The 21,916-nt window shown below is 44.9% G+C and overlaps 1 protein-coding gene across 1 annotated transcript in view; it reads left to right on the plus strand.

The window, feature by feature from the left end:
- The window catches only part of CHDH (choline dehydrogenase), a 39,995-nt gene that overhangs the window by 13,625 nt on the left and 4,454 nt on the right, over positions 1-21,916 (plus strand). Inside the window, exons 2-6 of the mRNA XM_088478678.1 lie at positions 5,336-6,114; positions 6,213-6,364; positions 13,808-13,937; positions 17,327-17,461; positions 20,060-20,202. Coding sequence (XP_088334804.1) covers positions 5,361-6,114; positions 6,213-6,364; positions 13,808-13,937; positions 17,327-17,461; positions 20,060-20,202 — 1,314 coding nt within the window. The 5' untranslated portion in view covers positions 5,336-5,360. The remainder of the gene's footprint in view (positions 1-5,335; positions 6,115-6,212; positions 6,365-13,807; positions 13,938-17,326; positions 17,462-20,059; positions 20,203-21,916) is intronic.

Below are 21,916 nucleotides of genomic sequence, written 5' to 3' on the forward strand. Positions count from 1 at the left end.
CGATGGACAGATATGTCTGCAGACATATCTGTCCATCGGCAAGTGTGTACGGGTGGTCTGCAGACCGCCCATACACACACAGCGGCAGCCGCGAGGAGGGTGGCAGGACATGCCCCAAACCCGCCCACTGGCCGCCGGGTCCCAAGGGCACAAGCAGATGATGGACGTTCAGTGTGTATGAACGACCATCATCTGCAGATATATCTGTCAGGTGTGTACCCACCTTTAGAAATTATCAGAAAAAAAGGAGAACTCTGTGTGCTGGGGCACTCTTTATATTCATTATACCTTAACTTATATTTTTAATTATAGGACTCACAAACCAACAAACAACATAAATAAATTACAGTCACAGTAAAGCATGGTTCCAATTAGTATTATATTACTGCAACCCTTCAAGGGCTACATACCGTGTAATTGCAGGAAAATAATGTGTAATGTGTTGTGAGCCTATTAGCTACAAAGTATTTCATCTTTGTCTTATACTTTGTCTTAGGCTTATACTGACAGGGGAAACCATAGACTGTCTGGCAACAGTGTGGTTTAAGTGGATACAATTAAATAATAATTAAACAATATAACACCTCGTTACCAGCTGGTTGAGTATATTTGATAACACATGAACACATCACATACAGTTAATCATTAGCTAATACATACTTGTATGAAGTATATTCAGAGTATACTTATGCCTATTTTCCGCCAAAAACCTGGGTCTGACCTTGGTTTACGGACATGGTTCCAAACCAGGTCAGACTCCGTTTACACTGCACCTTTGATCCAGGTTATTCCTGGCATGACCTGGGTCGGATAACCCGGGTAGCACCATTTACACTGCAGCATTCCCAGGTCCATCCCGGGTCCAAGCCTGGTAGCTACCTGGGTTGGATTCCCAGGTCACTTGACCCAGGTTATTTTTGAGGGACTCTTTTCCACTGAGCCGCTACCCGGGAAGACCCAGCAATAGCCTGGGTTATTGCAGCAGTGGAAAAGGGGTATTAATGTATAACCAGAGTAAGTATTTAATAACATGGGCTCGCCAAAGTGGGATATCACCTTTTAATCAAACAACACTTTTTATGCATTTACAAACTAATGTATCAATATTCATTATCACCAATTGGAAGGTAAAGAAATAGAAAGTAGGAAAAATCACATATACAATGTGTACCAGGCTTCTTCTATTAACCGTATGTCTATGACATTGGATGGCCAATGAGAGCACCCTATAGGTACACAATGATATGTATTATGTAACTCTGCATCTGCTTTTAACCAGGGATATTCCAAGTGAAGGAAAATCCCAGGTTAACGAGAGTGCAGATGAAATTCTATTGTACATATAGGGCGGTATTTAATTAGTTTCGCGTACGCAATAAATTTCCCGCCTGCCGGACTATTCACCTACATCGCGTCTTCTGCAGAAACGTATCGTGCGCATCCCCGCTATTCGCCTTAGTCAATTCCAAAAGGTGCAAAAACGCATCCCGGCGAATGTGAAACAAGTTAAAAGTGCTGACAGAATTGGGGAAACCAGCCTGTCGCCCCCAAAAAGATGCACTAACATTGGGGATCAATTAAGATGTGCCCTAATAGCCCTAATAAAGCTATTTGGGGTACTTAAGTTGTGTCAATTTCTTCTAATTAACATCTTTGCACAAGTGGTTGAAGAATAACATTAAACAGGTTTTTTGGGAGAAAATAAGTAATCCCGTGAAATTTGGGGTACTTGAAAATGGGTGCAAGCATATTTTAATGTCGCTAAAGTGAAGTTTTAAAAGACGCACCTGAAGCAAGCACCTGCAATCAGGAAAACACCTCACCCATACTTGCAGACCCCCAAAAATGCTATTTCGCTACTTTTTATGTTTGTACCCCCACTTTGTACTTTTTCACCCCCAAACTCAAACTACATTTTAGGGGTGTTTCTCACTTTTTTAAAGGGATTTTTTGACACAGTTATCCTTTGGGGGGCTGTCCCAAGGGTTCTGAGTGTTTTCCCCACCTTTGCGCCCCAAAATAAAAAAAATTGAATACGGAGATAAGTTTCCGACTGGCGAAAAGTCGCAATCGGCGATACTTTTTCATGGATCTCGGCTTTTTGCTTCTAATTGAATGCGGCCAATATAATAGGCCTGCAGCAATTTAACACATTTAAAAAAAACAGTGAAATATTACAAAAAACATACCATGATAAACAGTATAGATACTTTATATTCTCTTATGTATAACTCTGAATCACTGATTGATGAAAATCATCTCAAATAGGTGAGACCACATAAATAGAACTTTTGCACTGATTGCAGGCTCTGGGCCTGATTCAGAGCAGGACGCTCTGACAGAGCGCTCGCTCTGAATCAGGGCCGGCCCTCTGGTTTTGCAGAACGGCCTCCTGGACGCTTGCATAGCTCTGGGTGACCACCCACAGCTATAGCGAGTGGCCATGATGATGGTCGCGATGGTCAAGACCATCGCGGCCATCGGGCTTGCGACGAGACCATTGTTGTAGGATCTCGTTGCTGCAAGCCCAAGAGTGCTTTCGGCTCTAACAGAGCCGAAAGCATTCCCACTGACATCACTTGTGATGTCAGTGGGGCCGGCCCCAGACGGTAGGTGTTCCCATGGGAACGCCTCCGTCTGGGCAGCCATGCCCACGGCCCGCCCACCAAAGGGGCGTGCTGTCACTCAACATCGACAGCACGCCCCCTTTGGTACGAGACCCAGAGCGACGGTTTGCCCGTCACTATCCGGGTCTCGCGCATGCGCACGACGGAGACGGCTCCGTCTTGCACATGCGCACTGGGCCACCATCGACCCGCTTGCGAGCGGAGTAATTCATCATTGCTCCGGTGAGGGGACAACTGCTCCGAAAAGCAGTTGCCCCCGTGGAAAGTATCGTATCTACTTCTGTAGCTGCGTTACTTACCTTACTTAGCTCCCCGTCGTCCCGGCTACCTCTGGTCACACATGCGCAAAGCCGCCGGGATGGAGTGAGAAGGTGGTGGAGAGATCTGCTCTGATCCCTCTTCGCATCCCCGGAACATAGGAAGGAGTGGGGATCCGAGAACAAGCGCCGATGGCGCTTGTTTTCGCAAATACTTGCTAAATACCGGGGATCCCTGAAGATGAAACTAGCATTTCCACATGGTTACCTGGCCATTTATCATATGATGAATAGGCCCCTTAAGGATTTTTTTTCCACTTCATATAAAGAACCCTAAGGCAGTAAGACAAGGGAGACTTAGGCAGGGACGGAATGCAGCTTGCTGTGCAGCATGTGGTGCCCCTAGAGAATGCCTCACATGCCCAGTGGGAAATCCAACACTGCCAACCGAGCACTCTGTAGGAGAGAAAATATGCAATAACACTTTATTTCAACAAAGAGATAGAAAAGGAAGATGCACCTACTGTTGGAAATCATGTGCGTGCAGGTGTTAATATTGCAGAGTTATATAGGCACACAGCGGATGACTCAAACTATGCACAGCCCAATTACTGAATCAGTGGTGTTTGTTTATTGAAGTATAGTAGGTACAGCCGTACTCACTGTTACATGTACACTAGTAATAGAACTTGAGCGGAGCAGGGTTCTATACAGTATATACAAGTATTGACCAGGTCTCTCATAGGAGATTCCTGTCTTCCACTATGTCACTCTACACAGTATATACAAAATGGCCCCTGCACATGCTCGCAACCATCTTGGGACAGGGCATGAAGCCTCCCTGAAGAACAGGAAGACTGGAGTTTGCACAGTAGCACACACCTCTTTCAAAACCTACATCACCCAACAGGCAGGCGCACATAGTGCAAGATTCAGAAATATTTCCTTTTCCCTATGTGTACTGCTGCTTTGTAAGAGGCTGACTGGAACATGCTGGTGCTTTGCCACTTCGCTTTAGCCACAATTGTAGATGCTACTCCTTTCCACCACCAACCACTAGAAGCCAATCTGAGCCTGTCAGATGACACAAAGTAAGTGCATGTCATCTCTAATTGGCCTCTATGTCAGTGAACAAAATAATGTTGTTTCCTGACCAACTGGGTTTATCGCAGGGGCAGATCCAGGATAGGGCAGATCCACGGTAGGGCGATTGCCCTACCTCTCTCCTGATCACTACCTCTGGCCGCTGTATAGCAGCTCAGCGGCACATCAGGCAGGGGGAGAGCAGAGACACCCCAAGCCCAGCACATGCTACTGTGTGCTGGGCAGGGGAGGGTCCGGAGCAGCAGCAGTCTCTGCTCTCTCCCTGCCTGATGTGCCATTGCGCTGCCATACCAGCGGTAGTGGGCAGGAAAGAAGTGTTAATGGGGAAGAGGGAGAAGCGATCACCCTGATCAAGCCCCCCTTCCCCATACACACAGAGATTTGCCACTGGTTTATAGTTAGATCAAAATACTAATCTAATGTCTGCAAACATAGTCGCAGGACCAATTGAGCCGCACTGTCTCTGGGATGTATGGGGCATTCCTGGGCAGTGAAGGAGAGGTGGCGTCCCTGACAGTGACTGGGAGGTGGCGTACTGGGCAGTAATGGGTAGGTGGCGTCCTGGGCAGTGACTGGGAGGTGGCGTCCTGGGCAGTGACTGGTAGGTGGCATCCTGGGCAGTGACTGGGAGGTGGCATCCTGGGCAGTGACTGGGAGGTGGCGATGTGGACGCACAGAGATCCTTCTTATGGGCATGTTATGGTAATGTTGCAGGCATGTCTAGTAACCCATCTCTAAGTTAAATATATATGTGCAAACTGCAGGATATAAAATGTTGGTTTAGTTATAAAAAATGTATCATAAACTGGGTATACGTTTATGAAGCCGGCGGACGGAATGCCGGCCCGCCGGCTTCTAGACTACTTAATCCCGATGAGGGTTAAATGACAGGCGTATAAATCTAGAAGCCTGTCATACCGACGCCGGGAGGCCGCTGTTTACATCAGGAACAACTGAGCCGCATCCACATTGCTGCAGAGCAGTGGCACACGCTAGTACCCGGTGCAGACCGCCCCACCCCCCATTAGTGCACCACTGGATGTTGGTTATGATTGGCACTCTTATTAGGCATTGTTATGCTTTATTGGTCTAAAAGGAGCATGTATGGATAGGTTTACACAGAATACACTATATTATTAAGTAATTATAGTATAAAACCTAAATGATAGAAACTGCTTAGATCTGAACGTCAGCTAGATCCTGTGCGTTTTAAAAGAGATTATAAAAGTGCACAAATTTATGCAAAATATTTGCTGTACAAATTTTAAAAACCCTAAAGCTGAGTTTAAACATACACATTATATGCAAGATTAATGTTTCATTTGTTATATATAGTATTGTGTTCAGTTTCTTCTAGGATACGTCAACAAAAATGACTCAAATGATTAAAATGTTGAACAAAATCTCCTTGTATTCAGCCACTAGAATACAAGGTTCCAATGGTTTCCTTTCTGACTTACATAAAAGAAAACCTTTGGTTGGCCTAAGCTCACACCTGTCCAGTTCCAGCCCACTTAACAGACATCATTCAAATAAGGACTCATTCAGTTACATTGTAGTAGGGGCTGGTTCAGCAGGTTGTGTATTGGCCAATCGGCTATCTGAAAACCCTGATGAGACTGTGCTGGTTTTGGAAGCAGGACCAAAAGATCTATTTATGGGGTGCAAGAGAATCTCTTGGAAGATACACATGCCAGCCGCGCTCATGTACAACCTTTGTGATGATAAATACAACTGGTTCTATCACACTGTGCCCCAGAAACACATGGATAACAGGGTGATGTACTGGCCAAGAGGTAGAGTCTGGGGTGGTTCTTCCTCTTTGAATGCCATGGTGTATGTTCGAGGACATGCCGAGGACTTTAATCGATGGGCTGCACAAGGTGCCACTGGTTGGGATTACAGTCATTGCTTACCATACTTTAAGAAGGCCCAATACCATGAACTAGGACCTGACAACTACAGAGGAGGTAGTGGTCCATTGCATGTTTCGAGAGGGAAGACAAACCATCCTCTCCATCATACGTTCATCGAGGCTGCCAGGCAGGCAGGATATCCATTCACCGAGGACATGAATGGATTCCAGCAAGAAGGTGTTGGGTGGATGGACATGACTATATACAAAGGTAAGCAATGATGTCGCCAAGTCATAACTATATGTAAGAACGGCATAAACATTAGGCCCCGAATCTTTTCTTTGCCTGATGAAAATGTACTTGTTGAGGTCAGAGATGGAGCGTGGCCAGCGCATACCTGCGTCCAGCAATGACCCGCACCAATGTCTCAGTTAAGGAGAAGACTCTGGTCACTAAGATACTTTTCCAAGGACTGCGAGCGACGGGTGTGGAGTACGTGCAAAATGGACACAAGAAAAAAGTGAGTACACTACTGACAATGTATAAAAATCAAAATTAAAAAAGTTTATACAATCTTATCTACATTGATAAACACAGGGTAAGTGTACAATTATTAGTAACAGATCAATACAATTTATCTATTTTCTTATACACCATAAACTAGCTGGCTGTTAGAAATGAAGCATCTTTCTTAAAACAATACAGTTTTTTTTTTGTTTAAATATTGCCTATATAGGATACAACAAAGCTTTGTACAATGCATGGAAGTGCTGGGCCAGGGCCGTCTCTTCATATAGGCTTAAAGGGCAGTTGCCCAAGATCCCCACGATTCAAGGGGCCCAGCTCGTCTTGTTCCTCCAGACCCTCTATAGCTTGCAGCTCCCATGCAGTTCCCATGGGGCTTTGAGAGCTGGCCGGCTGGGTGACTGACAACTATTTCATACGATAGCCGCAGCCTGCAAGGTGGTTCTTGCCTGCCCTGCAAACTGCAATGCCTAACTAATAAAGCATGAGAGAAGGTAGAAATAGGAAGGAGATGGGGGATAGATATGGGAAGGTGAATAGAGCTGAGTAATAGGGAGAGAGGGGAAGAATAGGGGGAGATGGTGGAGTTAGATGGTACAGTGAATAGGGCTAAGTAATAGGGAGAGAGGGGAAGAATAGGGGGACATGTTGGAGTGAGATGGAACGGTGAATAGGGCTGAGTAATAGGGAGAGAGGGGAAGAAGAGGGGTAGATGGTGGAGTGAGATGGAACGGTGAATAGGGCTGAGTAATAGGGAGAGAGGGGAAGAAGAGGGGGAGATGGTGGAGTGAGATGGAACGGTGAATAGGGCTGAGTAATAGGGAGAGAGGGGAAGAATAGGAGGAGATGGTGGAGTGAGATGGAATGGTGCGTAGGGCTGAGTAATAGGGAGAGGGGGGAAGAATAGGGGGAGAGAGATGGAACGGTGAATAGGGCTGAGTAATAGGGAGAGAGGGGAAGAATAGGGGGAGATGGTGGAGTAGTGAGATGGAACGGTGAATAGGGCTGAGTAATAGGGAGAGAGGGGTGGAATAGGGGGAGATGGGGGAGTGAGATGGAACGGTGAATATGGCTGAGTAATAGGGAGAGAGGGGAAGAATAGGAGGAAATGGGGGAGTGAGATGGAACGGTGAATAGGGCTGAGTAATAGGGAGAGAGGGGAAGAATAGGGGGAGATGGTGCAGTAAGATGGAACGGTGAATAGGGCTGAGTAATAGGGAGAGAGGGGAAGAAGAGGGGGAAATGGTGGAGTGAGATGGAACGGTGAATAGGGCTGAGTAATGGGGAGAGAGGGGAAGACTAGGGGGAGATGGTGGAGTGAGATGGAACGGTGAATAGAGCTGAGTAATAGGGAGGGAGGGGAAGAATAGGGGGAGATGGTGGAGTGAGATGGAATGGTGAATAGGGCTGAGTAATAGAGAGAGAGGGGAAGAATAGGGCGAGATGGTGGAGTGAGATGGAACAGTGAATAGGGCTGAGTAATAGGGAGAGAGGGGAAGAATAAGGGGAGATGGGGGAGTGAGATGGAATGGTGAATAGGGCTGAGTAATAGGGAGAGAAGAGAAGAATAGGGGGAGATGTGGAGTGAGATGGAACGGTGAATAGGGCTGAGTAATAGGGAGAGGGGAAGAATAGAGGGGGAGATGGTGGAGTGAGATGGAATGGTGAATAGAGCTGAGTAATCGGGAGAGAGGGGAAAAATCGGGGGAGAGAGATGGAACGGTGAATAGGGCTGAGTAATAGGGAGAGAGGGGAAGAATAGGGGGAGATGGTGGAGTAGTGACATGGAACGGTGAATAGGGCTGAGTAATGGGGAGAGAGGAAGAATAGGAGGAGATGGGGGAGTAAGATGGAATGGTGAGTAGGGCTGAGTAATAGGGAGAGAGGGGAAGAATAGGGGGAGATGGTGGAGTAGTGAGATGGAACGGTGAATATGGCTGAGTAATGGGGAGAGAGAGGAAGAATAGGAGGAGATGGGGGAGTAAGATGGAATGGTGAGTAGGGCTGAGTAATAGGGAGATAGGGGAAGAATAGGGGGACATGGTGGAGTAAGATGGAATGGTGAATAGGGCTGAGTAATAGGGAGAGAGGGGAAGAATAGGGGGAGATGGTGGAGTGAGATGGAATGGTGAATAGGGCTGAGTAATAGGGAGAGGGGAAGAATAGAGGGGGAGATGGTGGAGTGAGATGGAACGGTGAATAGGGATGAGTAATAGGGAGAGAGGGGAGATGGAGTGAGATGGAGTGGTGAATAGGGCTGAGTAATAGGGAGAGAGGGGGAGATGGGGGAGTGAGATGGAACGGTGAATAGGGCTGAGTAATAGGGAGAGAGGGGAAGAATAGGAGGAAATGGGGGAGTGAGATGGAACGGTGAATAGGGCTGAGTAATAGGGAGAGAGGGGAAGAATAGGGGGAGATGGTGGAGTGAGATGGAACGGTGAATAGGGCTGAGTAATAGGGAGAGAGGGAAAGAATAGGGGGAGATGGGGGAGTGAGATGGAACGTGAATAGGGCTGAGTAATAGGGAGAGAGGGGAAGAAGAGGGGGAGATGGTGGAGTGAGATGGAACGGTGAATAGGGCTGAGTAATAGGGATAGAGGGGAAGAATAGGGGGAGATGGTGGAGTGAGATGGTACGGTGAATAGGGCTGAGTAATAGGGAGAGGGGGGAAGAATAGGGGGAGATGGGGGAGTGAGATGGAATGGTGAATAGGGCTGAGTAATAGAAAGAAATATGGGGAGGCGGCGGAAGGAGATAGGAAGATGAAAAGGGGGAGGAATGGGAGAGATTGGAGAACTAGACACATAGGCCTGGGGCTAAAAATGACCAAGGGCCTATTGTGAGAAGTGGAGGGCGTGTAGCCAGTGCCATGTGGGCATATTCACCTTTACACTATTTGCCCCAATGTCTCCTTAATTACTTAAAACTAGAAAAAGCTGCATCAGTTTGTGAGGAAAATAGAAATACAGTTCTAAAACGTATGATTTATGGCCGACATGTGGCCAGCTGGGTGGCTGGTCATCATCCTGATGTCATGATGTTGGGCCTATTTTTATGTGGAGGCCTGGGGCTGTAGTCCCAGCTGCTATATCATTAATCTGGCCCTGATTACAACACATGTTTTCATCTTCACGTTACCAAATAATGCCATTTGGTTTGGCTGGCTTATGTTCAAAAACTTGGAAGAATGCCAATCTCACATCGAGGCCCCATCCCAAAACCCAAATACCTCTTCAGACTAAGTAGATTAAGTAAATATATATAATATATATATATATATATATATATATATATATATATATATATATATATATATGCCTCATAATGATCAATCCTAAGCACCAGGCCATTGACTCTCTCTCACTACAACCCAAAACACTATCGCCCTCCCTTCCCAATATCTCCCTATCATGCCTACCTTTCTTCCCTCTCTATCTCTTTCCCTTATTACAAAATTCAATATTTACTTCTTCTGATGAAATAATGACTTTGTAAGCAAATCATTTTGTGATAACAGACATGTAATTTGTTAAAAGTTATCCAAGACATAAGAATGCTTAAAAAATAAAAAATGCACCAAAGTATAAAAAGGTGCTAATATTTGGCAAGCATACAGTATATTGAGTGGAGCATACAGCATATTGAGTAGAGCATACAGTATATTGAATGGAGCATACAGTATATTGATTGGAGCATACAGTATATTGAGTGGAGCATACAGTATATTGAGTGGAGCATACAGTATATTGATTGGAGCATACAGTATATTGAGTGGAGCATACAGTATATTGAGTGGAGCATACAGTATATTGATTGGAGCATACAGTATATTGAGTGGAGCATACAGTATATTGATTGGAGCATACAGTATATTGAGTGGAGCATACAGTATATTGATTGGAGCATACAGTATATTGAGTGGAGAATACAGTATATTGATTGAAGCATACAGTATATTGATTGGAGCATACAGTATATTGAGTGGAGCATACAGTATATTGAGTGGAGCATACAGTATATTGATTGGAGCATACAGTATATTGAGTGGAGCATACTGTATTTTAAATGGAGTTTCAATCCATCACCGTTGTTGTTACTCTGACCCTGGTACTGTAATACCGTACCTGTTATTTTTACCAACCTATTGGAAAGGATATATGGGAATCAGGAATTGCTTCCTTCCTGATTTAAAAATTGTATTTTTGGAAGCAGATCATACAAGAAACAACAATATAATAACAGTTTATAAATAAAGAAAACATTACCACATGGAAAATCAGCCAAAAACCAAAAAGGACAGAGAGACTGAGGGCTCTATTTAAGAACGTACCTAAATACCACCCGTGTACTTCGTTTAGTATCACTGCGATACTACCGTATATGCCACTGGTATACATTATTACTTACCCCTCCAGTGAGATCTGGCGACGTCCAGTGACGATCCCCCTCCTGAGCGGCGTCTTCTCTTCTGTAACTGGCAGCTATCGATGCCAGCGAGAGGTTTCTGTGTCATTTACATGTCACTTTCACCCGGCGGGGACCCAGCAGTGCCTGGTAAGCTTCGGGGAGCCGCAAAGGTTGCTGTCAGGACCCCATTGCCGACAATGGGGACTGAATTGCTTTTGTCATCTAAAAATTCTCAAACTCGATCCTCACCAGTGCCGGCCCCAGAGGTGGGGCTGCAGCACAGTCCAAATTTCAAATAGGGGAACCACACCAACTGCCATTTCAAACGCTGCCAAACATAGATGGCTGGGACTCACTGGCAGTTGGTGTATCTTCCCTATTTGAATTTTGGACTCCCACCCTTGGAGCCGCCACTGGTCCTCTCTTTTTCCAGGTCACCCAGCAGGTGCACCGATATAGTCATTACGCACTGACACATTTAAGAAAATCCACAGACAGAGCTAATTATTTCACTTGTGATTCTGTGAGGAGACTTGGAAAACATGCGCTCTTTGGGGTCCCAAGGACCCAGTTTTATAATCTGTGATGTAAGCGATACAGTAACAAACAGTGGTGATCTTAGATTACCGCTGTTTGTTAAATATTGAAAGGAGGACATAATCGATTTAGCAAATGCTAAAGGATAACCACTGAAAAATGGGGCCCTTATTGGCACACAGAGGAAACAGGACATTGAACTGTCAGGCATAAGACTGCAAGAGGGGAAGATTTCTCCCAGTGCTTGGCCAGATGAAACTTGGCCACATTACAAATGTGTCTAATCAGTTTGTCTGATGTTTTAGGGTCCGCAGGGACTGTCTTGTGTAAAAGAAAGGAGAGGGGATCAGAAATATAATGGACCCTAGCTATAAGAGACATGATCTATCTCCAAAATGCTGCAAGAGACGAACACTCCCACCAGATGTGTATATGGTAGGCAGTCGGGATGCCGACGGTCTAAATGCCGACCGTCGGCATCCCGAATGTCTAATCCCGGCAAGGGTCTAATGACAGGCGTCGAAATCCCGATGCCTGTCATTTTACCTACACCAGGAGCCCGACGCCCGGCATCCCGATCGAAGGTAAGCCGGGCGTGTACAGCCGCAGGGGGGGAGGGTTAGGGGCTTCCGGGTGGGACTTAGGGCTAGGCAGCCCCCCGGGAGGGTTAGGCTAGGGGAAGGGGGTTAGGCACCCCTGGGGGGAGGTTAGGATTAGGCACCCCCCTGGGAGACTTAGTTTTAGGCTGCGGGGAAGGGGGGGTTAGGTTTAGGCACTTAGGGGAGAGATTTGGGTTAGGCACCCCTAAGGGAGGGTTAGGGGGGGTTAGCGATACTTACCTAAATTAGAAGTCGGGATCTTCACCCCTGCCGGGCTTCCGCGGTCAGGAATTGAACCATGCGGCCGGCGGTAAATCATACTGATTCCGTGTATATGCCTCTATGCCCACATAGGCCCCAACACAAATTTGACACCTGGGGAAAAATTTTATGGAGTTTAGTAGGTACCATATACAATACCATCGGGTGTAGAGCTTATTAGGATTTTCTTTGATAGCTCATACTGTTATGACTTAGCAACTTCTCAACCATTCCTCCCTGTCTGAGGCCCTTACATCTCTTTCCCAATCAATCTCAAAAGGTCCCAAACAGTCATAAGCAGAGGAGGGAAATAGACCCTTGATGATCAGGGTTTTTATAAGTACAAAGCCCTCAAACCAAAAAATTTATTTGCAACTGAATAAATCCCTTAATCCGAATATAATAAAAAATGGAGACATTGGGCAAGAAGATAGTTATCATAAAAATCTCGAAAGGTGGCATACTTACCAATGATATAAAAAAAAAGGGTAGATCCAATTTTAAGACAAGGGTAAATATTATGATAGACGGCGGACTCTACAGAAAAGAATGGGTGCTTCCATCTTAGGGTAAGACGAGAGGGATATGACCCTAAGTAAAGTTTCAAACAGACCAGGTGAAGATGGAGGAGAAAACACTGGGCAAGACCGGTCTGAACTGTAGAGGGAGCCAGGTAAGAAACTATGGGGTCTATGTACTAAGCCTTGGAGAGAGATAAAGTGGACGGAGATAAAGTACCAACCAATCAGTTGTTAACTGTCAGTTTTCAAAACAGCCTGTAAAGTGACAGGAGCTGATTGGTTAGTACTTTATTTCCACTGTATATCTCTCCAATGCTTACTACATAGACACCTATCTCCTAGTCCAGCTAAAGAGAAATCTTCCATATACAACCACATTTTTATTAAATTGGGGAAATATGCCAAGACATACCTGGACTGATAATAATAATACGACTGAAAGGGGCATATTTACTCTAGGGTTTTAGACCCGATAATTATAATTTCTTATCACTGCTATTCGCGGTAATAAGAAATTTTAGATCGGCCAAATGTACTTTTAATCACCCGCAGGTACAGGGGCTCCGAGAACCTGTCCCTATGATTTGTAAGATGGCATTAAATACTGGGGCCAAACTCAGGAATGTTTCACATTCTAAAGCTTGGCAAATCAGACAGCCGCTGATGGAAATGGAGGGACCACAGCAGATATGAAGATACCTGCTGCAGTCCCTCTTTCATAAATATGGGGAATATTTGCAGTTACCTCCCAAAAAAAGGGTGTTTTGGGGGGATTTACTGCATATATAATTTGATAAATAGGTCCCAAAGATTGGAAGGCCAAGTCCTCCATCAGATGTTGATTTGGCTAAACAAGTCCTATTGATTCTTGGCTTGTAATTCCATGTACATTTACCGCAGAGAGAATGTAAGGTATGAGGAAACCACTTCAGAACAGGAAATGGAGGTTTGATCCAGGTACAGCAGCCTAGGAAGAATATTGCCATCTTTCTGATTTAATTTTCCTTTTAATGTCTTTAGACAACATCCATATGAACCTGCCTTAACCATTAATAATTGATCAATTTTTGAGCCAGTTCTGTAGATTGAACCTGTCGCAATGTCACTTTGTAGGCATTTGCCAGTAAGGAGGTGATCTTGAGTGGTGGAGCCATAAACTCCCCCCAACTTCTCATGTTGTCTGGGATCGGAGATGCCACAGAACTCACCAAATTAGGAATACCGGTGATTTCTCACCTTCCAGGTATGTCTATTGCAGAAAATAAATTCACTGCTGTATATTGGAAACGATTTGATGTAAATGTACTATATACATTGTTTTTAAACATAACTTTAAATTCATAATTAGTTCAATGTTTCGTTAAGTACAAAATGTTAACATAGAAATTTCCCATTTTGTGCCCATCTTGGACAACAGTAAATGTTACCTTGTTAATTATAGTAGTCTCACAATGGGCATTATGTACTTTTACCTTATCAGTGCATTTTACATACTGTAGAAAACTGTTTTTCCATCATTGCAACATTGCAGAGTTATTATCAATCTCTTCCAAATTCCTAATGATTTCATACCATATAGTTATAGTACTTTACCACCAATGCTGTAATCAGAAGCAGAAGGGGGCCATTATGCCATGACCATGCCCCCTCCTGCTTCACAACAGCGCACATCATTGCAACAGAGTCTGTGACTGGGCATAACCGCACCACCTCCTATGGCCATATCCTCCCAGTACCAGGGAGGATATCTCGGCTGCCCTACCAACAGAAGCAGCTAGTAAGTATTGTTGGTCATCATTACCATCAATGTATTTTACACCAGCCCCCTCAAGGTATGCGCCACCATGCTGGTGTATACAAATCTGCACTCGTCTAACTCAGTCATAACTACGGTGGGATGGTTGTCACCTGGGGCATAAAGTCAGCTACGTGATCACACCCTCACTGTACTCGGCATACACTCACTCGACCCCTTCCCATATCTGAAACCAAATCTGCACATGGATGTATTCGTATGCATTTTTTGGTGCCTACATGCAATATGGAAATACCTGCTTCCCTGTGCTCCCAGGCCGCTAGACAGGCGATCCCTTCCCCTTGCTATCCCAGGCCCTTATACAGGCCCAGGCTGGATTCCATCCCCCTGCTCTCCCAGGCCCCTATAAAGGCACAGGCTGGATTCCTTCCCCCTGCTCTCCCAGGCCCCTATACAGTCCCAGGCTGGATTCCTTCCCCCTGCTCTCCCAGGCCCCTATACAGGCCCAGGCTGGATTCCTTCCCCCTACTCTCCCAGGCCCCTATACAGTCCAGGCTGGATTCCTTCCCCCTACTCTCCCAGGCCCCTATACAGTCCAGGCTGGATTCCTTCCCCCTGCTCTCCCAGGCCCCTATACAGTCCAGGCTGGATTCCTTCCCCTTGCTCTCCCAGGCCCCTATACAGGCCAAGGCTGGATTCCTTCCCCCTGTTCTCCCAGGCCCCTATACAGGTCCAGGCTGGGATTCCTTCCCCCTGCTCTCCCAGGCCCCTATACAGGCCCAGGCTGGATTCTTTCCCCTTGCTCTCCCAGGCCTTTATACAGGCCCAGGCTGGATTATTTCCCCTTGCTCTCCCTGGCCCCTATACAGGCCCAGGCTGGATTCCTTCCCCCTGCTCTCGCAGGCCCCTATACAGACCCAGGCTGGATTCCTTCCCCCTGCTCTCCCAGGCCCCTATACAGGCCCAGGCTGGATTCCTTCCCCCTGCTCTCCCAGGCCCCTATACAGGCCCAGGCTGGATTCCTTCCCCCTGCTGTCCCAGGCCCCTATACAGGCCCAGGCTGGATTCCTTCTCCTACTCTCCCAGGCCCCTATAAAGGCCCAGGCTAGAGTTTTTCCCCTTGCTCTCCCAGGCCCCTATACAGGCCCAGGCTGGATTCTGTCCTCCTACTCTCCCTGGCCCCTATACAGGCCCAGGCTGGATTATTTCCCCTTGCTCTCCCAGGCCCCTATCCAGGCCCAGGCTGGATTCCTTCCCCCTGCTCTCCCAGGCCCCTATACAGTCCCAGACAGGATTCCTTCCCCCTGCTCTCCGAGGCCCCTATACAGGCCCAGGCTGGATTCCTTCCCGGATCTCGGCGCTGGCTCTGTATGTCTGTGTAATCACCACTCCAGCTGATAGTGATGTTGGTCTATTTTACAAGAAGTCACGACCATCTATTCCCATTACTTCCATTTCAACAGCATCCAGAAAGGTTTTTAAAGGAGCAGACAACAGATTTTTATTTTTTTAGTATAACTTAATGTCATTTAATTTGTATGTGTATTTTATATTTGTGTTTGTATTTAATATCTTTTTTTATGCATTTAGGGCCTGTTTCTGAATCGGATGCATCTGTGGCTGCTTTTCCTTACAGCCGTGGCTTCCTGCTTACTAGTTTATGCTAATGCAAGAATATACGCCCACAACATGTCCACGGAGCACTTTCCTTACGTGCAAACGCCCATTGCCATGCATTTACCTTACCACGCTGTAACGCCCATTCAGCCATCACTGAGGCACAGACTCACAATTTAGAAACTCTGGCAAATGCCAGGATGTGCACTGGTGTTCAAGTGTTAGTGGACAAACTTTTGTTAAAACACACTAACACAATAACAGTATGTTGCAGCAGCACATTTTTCACTTGGTAATAACTTCAGCGCTCGGTCAGCAGTTGCAACAATGCACAACTGTTAGCTGCCCAGTAAATGATTAATGTGTTCTTAGGCCGAACAGAGCATTTTAAAGGACATTGTATGTGAGTGTGAGCTGGGATGCTAGAGGCCAAGCATTGTATGTGAGTGAGCTGGGATGCTAGAGGCCAAGTATTTTATGTGAGTGTGAGCTGGGATGCTAGAGGCCAAGCATTGTATGTGAGTGTGAGCTGGGATGCTAGAGGCCAAGTATTTTATGTGAGTGTGAGCTGGGATGCTAGAGGCCAAGCATTGTATGTGAGTGTGAGTTGGGATGCTAGAAGCCAAGCATTGTATGTGAGTGTGAGCTGGGGTGCTAGAGGCCAAGCATTGTATGTGAGTGTGAGCTGGGATGCCAGAGGCCAAGCATTGTATGTGTGAGCTGGGGTGCTAGAGGCCAAGCATTGTATGTGAGTGTGAGCTGGGGTGCTAGGTGTCAAGTATTGTGAGTGTGAGCTGGGATGCTAGAGGCCAAGCATTGTATGTGAGTGTGAGCTGGGATGCTAGAGGCCAAGCATTGTATGTGAGTGTGAGCTGGGGTGCTAGAGGCAAAGCATTGTATGTGAGTGTGAGCTATATACAAATGATATTGTGCATACACACTTACCAATCGGCCACACAGTATGTCTGGCCAGAAGAAACAGCTGTGATGTTATTATTGCTGGTTCCCTTGGCCAACATATGGGTCGATTGTTTGGTCGTGTGTACACACAAGCAGATGTGAAGGATATATATGTACGATATATCACAATTGTCGTGCAGCACAGCTAATGCGATATATATCTGTGAAAGACATTTTCACAGATATATCACGTGTACACCCTGCCAGATGGATGGGATGATATATCGTTCATCGGCTGTATGAATGACATATCATTCAGTCTGTACCCAGCATTAGTGACATTTATGTCCTTCTTCTAGGAGTGGGACAGAATCTCCAGGACCACCTTGAGGTTTACATCCAGCAGATGTGCACCAAGCCTGTCACTTTATACAGCACACAGAAGCCACTCATGATGCTAAAGATCGGTTTGGAGTGGATGTGGAAATTCACAGGTGTGTGGGTTATGGGCTGATGATATTGGAAGTAGACTATAATGATGATAATGCCCATACTGAGCTGAACACTCATTTACTCATCAGAACACCAGTACAGGGCCGGTCCCAGTCTAGGAGACCACGTGACGGAGAAGGAACTAGCAGAGGGTAGTTTACCCACTGTGCCCTCCTGCCACATTTACTAACTACATTGATCTTATGACTAGTTTCTGTGTTAAGTTGGAAGACACATATTTAAATGATCAGTTCCAGGTTTATTTTACTTTTCATTGCACAGAGATGTCTCCTGAATGTAAATTAATTGGTGCAGGTTGGTAGGTAAGCCAATAACTTAAAACTAAAGTAATCTGAAGGTGGAGAACCCTTTTCAATGAGACCAATCTCCCTATCCCGCCCTCCTTTGTTAACAAAATGAATCAGAATCACAGCACTAAGTAGTATCCCTTAGTAGTAACAACATCTATTCTCACTAGTAGCACAAATCCCTTTACAGTTCTCTTACTAATAAAGACTATTATATGGGATATATAATTAAGATAGATTTAGAGCTGTATAAAATGTTTTTTTTTCACAGACGTTTTACACTGGAACTCTACTTTATGGTCCTTATTCTTGACCAATAAATTCCAAGTTCAAATAAAGACACAGGTAGGCTGACAGCCAGTGCAAGGCTCCTGAACTTAGAACCGATGTTTTTACAATTTCCAACATTCAAAGTTCCATGTGCACCTAGGTTTTAAGATGGCGTTCCCCATGTGTGTGTGTGTATATATATATATATATATATATATATACAGTATATTACATTATTTTTATGTATTGTGTCATGTTTACCATTTGTTAAGATAGATATAAACTTACCTTGGGATGTGTGATAAATATAGCAGGCTTCATAGAACAGTAATTGTACACAGGCAGCTGGTAACTGAGTGTTCTGTGCCCAGCTCTCATTGCTATGTGACATCACAAAGGATGATTATGATGTAAGTGAGTCACATGATCAGCCTGGTCACTTAGTATCCTGTCTGACTGAGGTCTTGCTGACTCCTTGTCCATTATATGCTGGCTATAGGTAGAATCGGGGAGCAGCAAAGAAGAGGCTGTAGATTTTCACTAGGTGGCGAGATTTGTTCAATGGGCCTGTTCTAGTAAGCTCATGATCATGGATATAGTTAAGGGTGTAATGTAAACCAGAAAAATGGCTGACATTTGGCGTTTTGGACTTTGAAAGATAGAGAGCTCCCCCGCATCTAGCATTTGTGGCATACTTGCCTACTTTTGAAAAAACTTTTCAGTGAGATTGTGAAAGCAACACCTATGAGCGGGGCAGTAAAGTGGGCGTGTACTGTTACATCTGAGAGGCGTGTCATACATGTGATGGGCGTGTACTGCTACATCTGAGAGGCGTGTCATAAAATTTATTTACATCCAAATGTAAATGAGCCCCAAAGCAGTTAGTAAGATCTACGTGTTGATGAACACACTGATACTTTTCAAAACATGCATATACAGTAGCCATAGGGATCACTGTGCCTTATACCCAATGCAGGGAAATGATACTAATGATCCCACTTGAATGTACATAGCTTTTTTTTTCTTTTATATAACAGCTTTATAAAGGGGGTAAGGTGCAATCAGGGAGAATACTAGACTCTCAGGGAGATAGCTACTATTTCAGGGAGTCTCCCTGACAATCAGGGAGAGTTGGCAGGTATGATTTGTGGTTGTCAGTACTATTGGGAAGATATATTAAATCTTTGAGAAAGATAAAGTGGAGAAAGATAAAGTACCAACCAATCAACTTTTAACTGTAATTTTACAGACTAAGGGCCCATTTAACAACGGTCCCTAATACCAGCAGCATATTTCATTTAGTATTGCAGTGATACAAATGAATATGCCACTAGTATCCATCATTACTCACCCCTCCGACGATGTCCTCCTCATCAGTGGGGTCCTCCACTCACCTTACCGGCAACGCCTGGAAGGCTTTGTTGAAGCCGGAAGGGCTGCTGCCGGGTCCCTATTGCCGGCAATGGGGACCGCATCGCTCTCGCCATCTAAAGATGGTGACATAACTCCTTTAGCTGGTGCTAAAGGAGTTATGCATTGTTGTTAAATGGGGCCCTCTGTCTGTTTGTTTATTAGATTCAGGCAAGAGAGCTGTTGCCTACAGGTAGGATAGCATAATATTGAATAAGTGGATGAACTCACCATGTACTTATGCTATCTCTTTGATTTAACAGGAGCAATAACTATTATATTCTATATCACTTGTAAATATGAACTGATTTAGTAAAATGTTACATACCATTAAGATTCCTAGCACATTTCAATTCATATATTATACAGATATTTGTTTTCTACATGTATTGTAATTAATCCACACCAATTAGCAGCCTCTGTATTAGGGGCAGAGCTTCCAGTATATATTTAGAGGTGCTGGTATAGTTTACTGATCGCCAGTGACGGTAAATTATTACAAATTCCTAGTTATATCGCTAGTGGTAAAACAAATATTATTACATAGTAAATGTCATATATAAATAATAACTGCAAGAACTATATTGTGTTTCCCCGTTCAACGTTCATCAGGTTATGGGGCCACATCACATCTAGAATCCGGTGGATTCATCCGCAGTGCTCCGGGGGTTCAACACCCTGATATCCAGTTCCACTTTCTGCCTTCTCAGGTGATAGATCATGGACGTGTGAGCCCAAAGGTGGAGGCCTATCAGGTAAGGAAGACACATACTCTTTCCATGCTGTAATGTATGCCTGTTGTACTGACTTATAATGTGCTGGGGTCACTTCTGTACCTATTCAGATGTTATGTAAAGAGAATAAACAACATTTTTTTAGTATTAAAGATAAACAATGAACAAGATGAAACCAAATAAGCTGTAGGGACTAGGCCCTGATTTACATTATTCACTGACCTAATATACTCTTTTCAGACTGCTGATACGGGAAATACATGGGTTGATAATTTCCTGGGTTTCTGCCCCCGACCCTGGTTCAGAGCAGGGTGATGGACCCAGGTTGTTTGCGTTCACACACAGCAGAAACCCAGGTCGATGCTGTGTGAAAGGGGTATAACCCAAATTTTGTGCTAATACCTACCCCTGGAGAACTTTATGATTCCATTCCCCATGTCTATAGTATAAATGCATGTAAATCATCCCGCTTTTGGCAGGACAGTCATGATTTTGGAGGACTGTCCTGCCGTCCTGTGATCAGGAGGTTTGTCCTGACTTACACGTCCATGGGGGTGGGGTATAACAATGCCTACAGCAGAAAAAAAGCTATTCTTGAAAAAACACCTGTCCTACTAAAGTGCTGTCCCCCGCCACCCCCCATCCCGATTTTCATTCACATTTCCTTGCTCATCTTTGTTTCAGATGTGCCAAACAGCCACTCTCAGCGTCATAGGTCTTGTGAGACTCTGCTAGCGTCGGGCGTATTTTTCATGTCTTTTTTGAGGAAAATGCATCTAAGTTGCAATGTGATGCGACTAGGACGCACCAGGAGACTGTGCTGATTAATTTGATCTGCGACACTTTTATATCTGTGTGCAACTGAGTCCCTGAATCAGCAGAAGTGCTATTATGCAACGGCCGCAGCTCTTTTTCCACGCCAAGTTCCCGTTTACAGACTCAGTCGCACACAGACAAGTGTCACATATCAAATTATCAGCACAGTCTCCTGGGTCAAAAAAAAAATGCCCGACGCGAGCAAAGTTGCACAGGACCTGGCAGGTCACTCACGCCAGGCATGCCACACTGCGTGGCGTACTGAGGATAGATGTAGGAGGACACATCTGTAATCTTGTGGAGTTATGCTGAAATCATGGTGTGAATAGTTACCAAATGTAAATAATTATTAGTATATTTAGTGTAAAACCAGTGAGCAGTAAGGTTGAGCACACACGTAAAGATTTTCTGTCCAACCATCCAACTAGTTGATTGGTTGGAATGAAAATCTGGTAAGGAATGAAAGCAAATGACAATCAGCAATTTGCTCCCAAACACCAGAAAATGGACAAAAACTGTTGTTTGAACAAATTGTTTAGATCAAACATTTAACCAACTTGTCTGACGATCATTTTCATCTGTTTTCTGGCTTTTAGGAGCAAATTGCTGAGTATCAGTTACTCCCATTCCTTACCAGATTTTAATTCCAACCAATCAGCTAGTTGGCTGGTTGGACAGAAAATGTTTACGTGTGTACCCAGCTTAAAGGTGCATACACATGTAACAATTTTGTAACCAACGATTTTTTGATTGTTCACCCACTAATAGGGAACGTGAGCTGGGATTAGACCGTCGTGATTTTTTGGAACAATGAACGAATAATGTTCCTTCCCTTAATGAAAATCGTCATGTTGGACAGTCTGAAATGGACGATGAACGATAATTACAAACTACAAACAGGAGTGCGCATTTGTGATTA

Source organism: Taudactylus pleione, unplaced genomic scaffold (assembly GCF_031769625.1).
Source record: "Taudactylus pleione unplaced genomic scaffold, aTauple2 ptg000217l, whole genome shotgun sequence".
Lineage (NCBI taxonomy): Eukaryota > Metazoa > Chordata > Amphibia > Anura > Myobatrachidae > Taudactylus > Taudactylus pleione.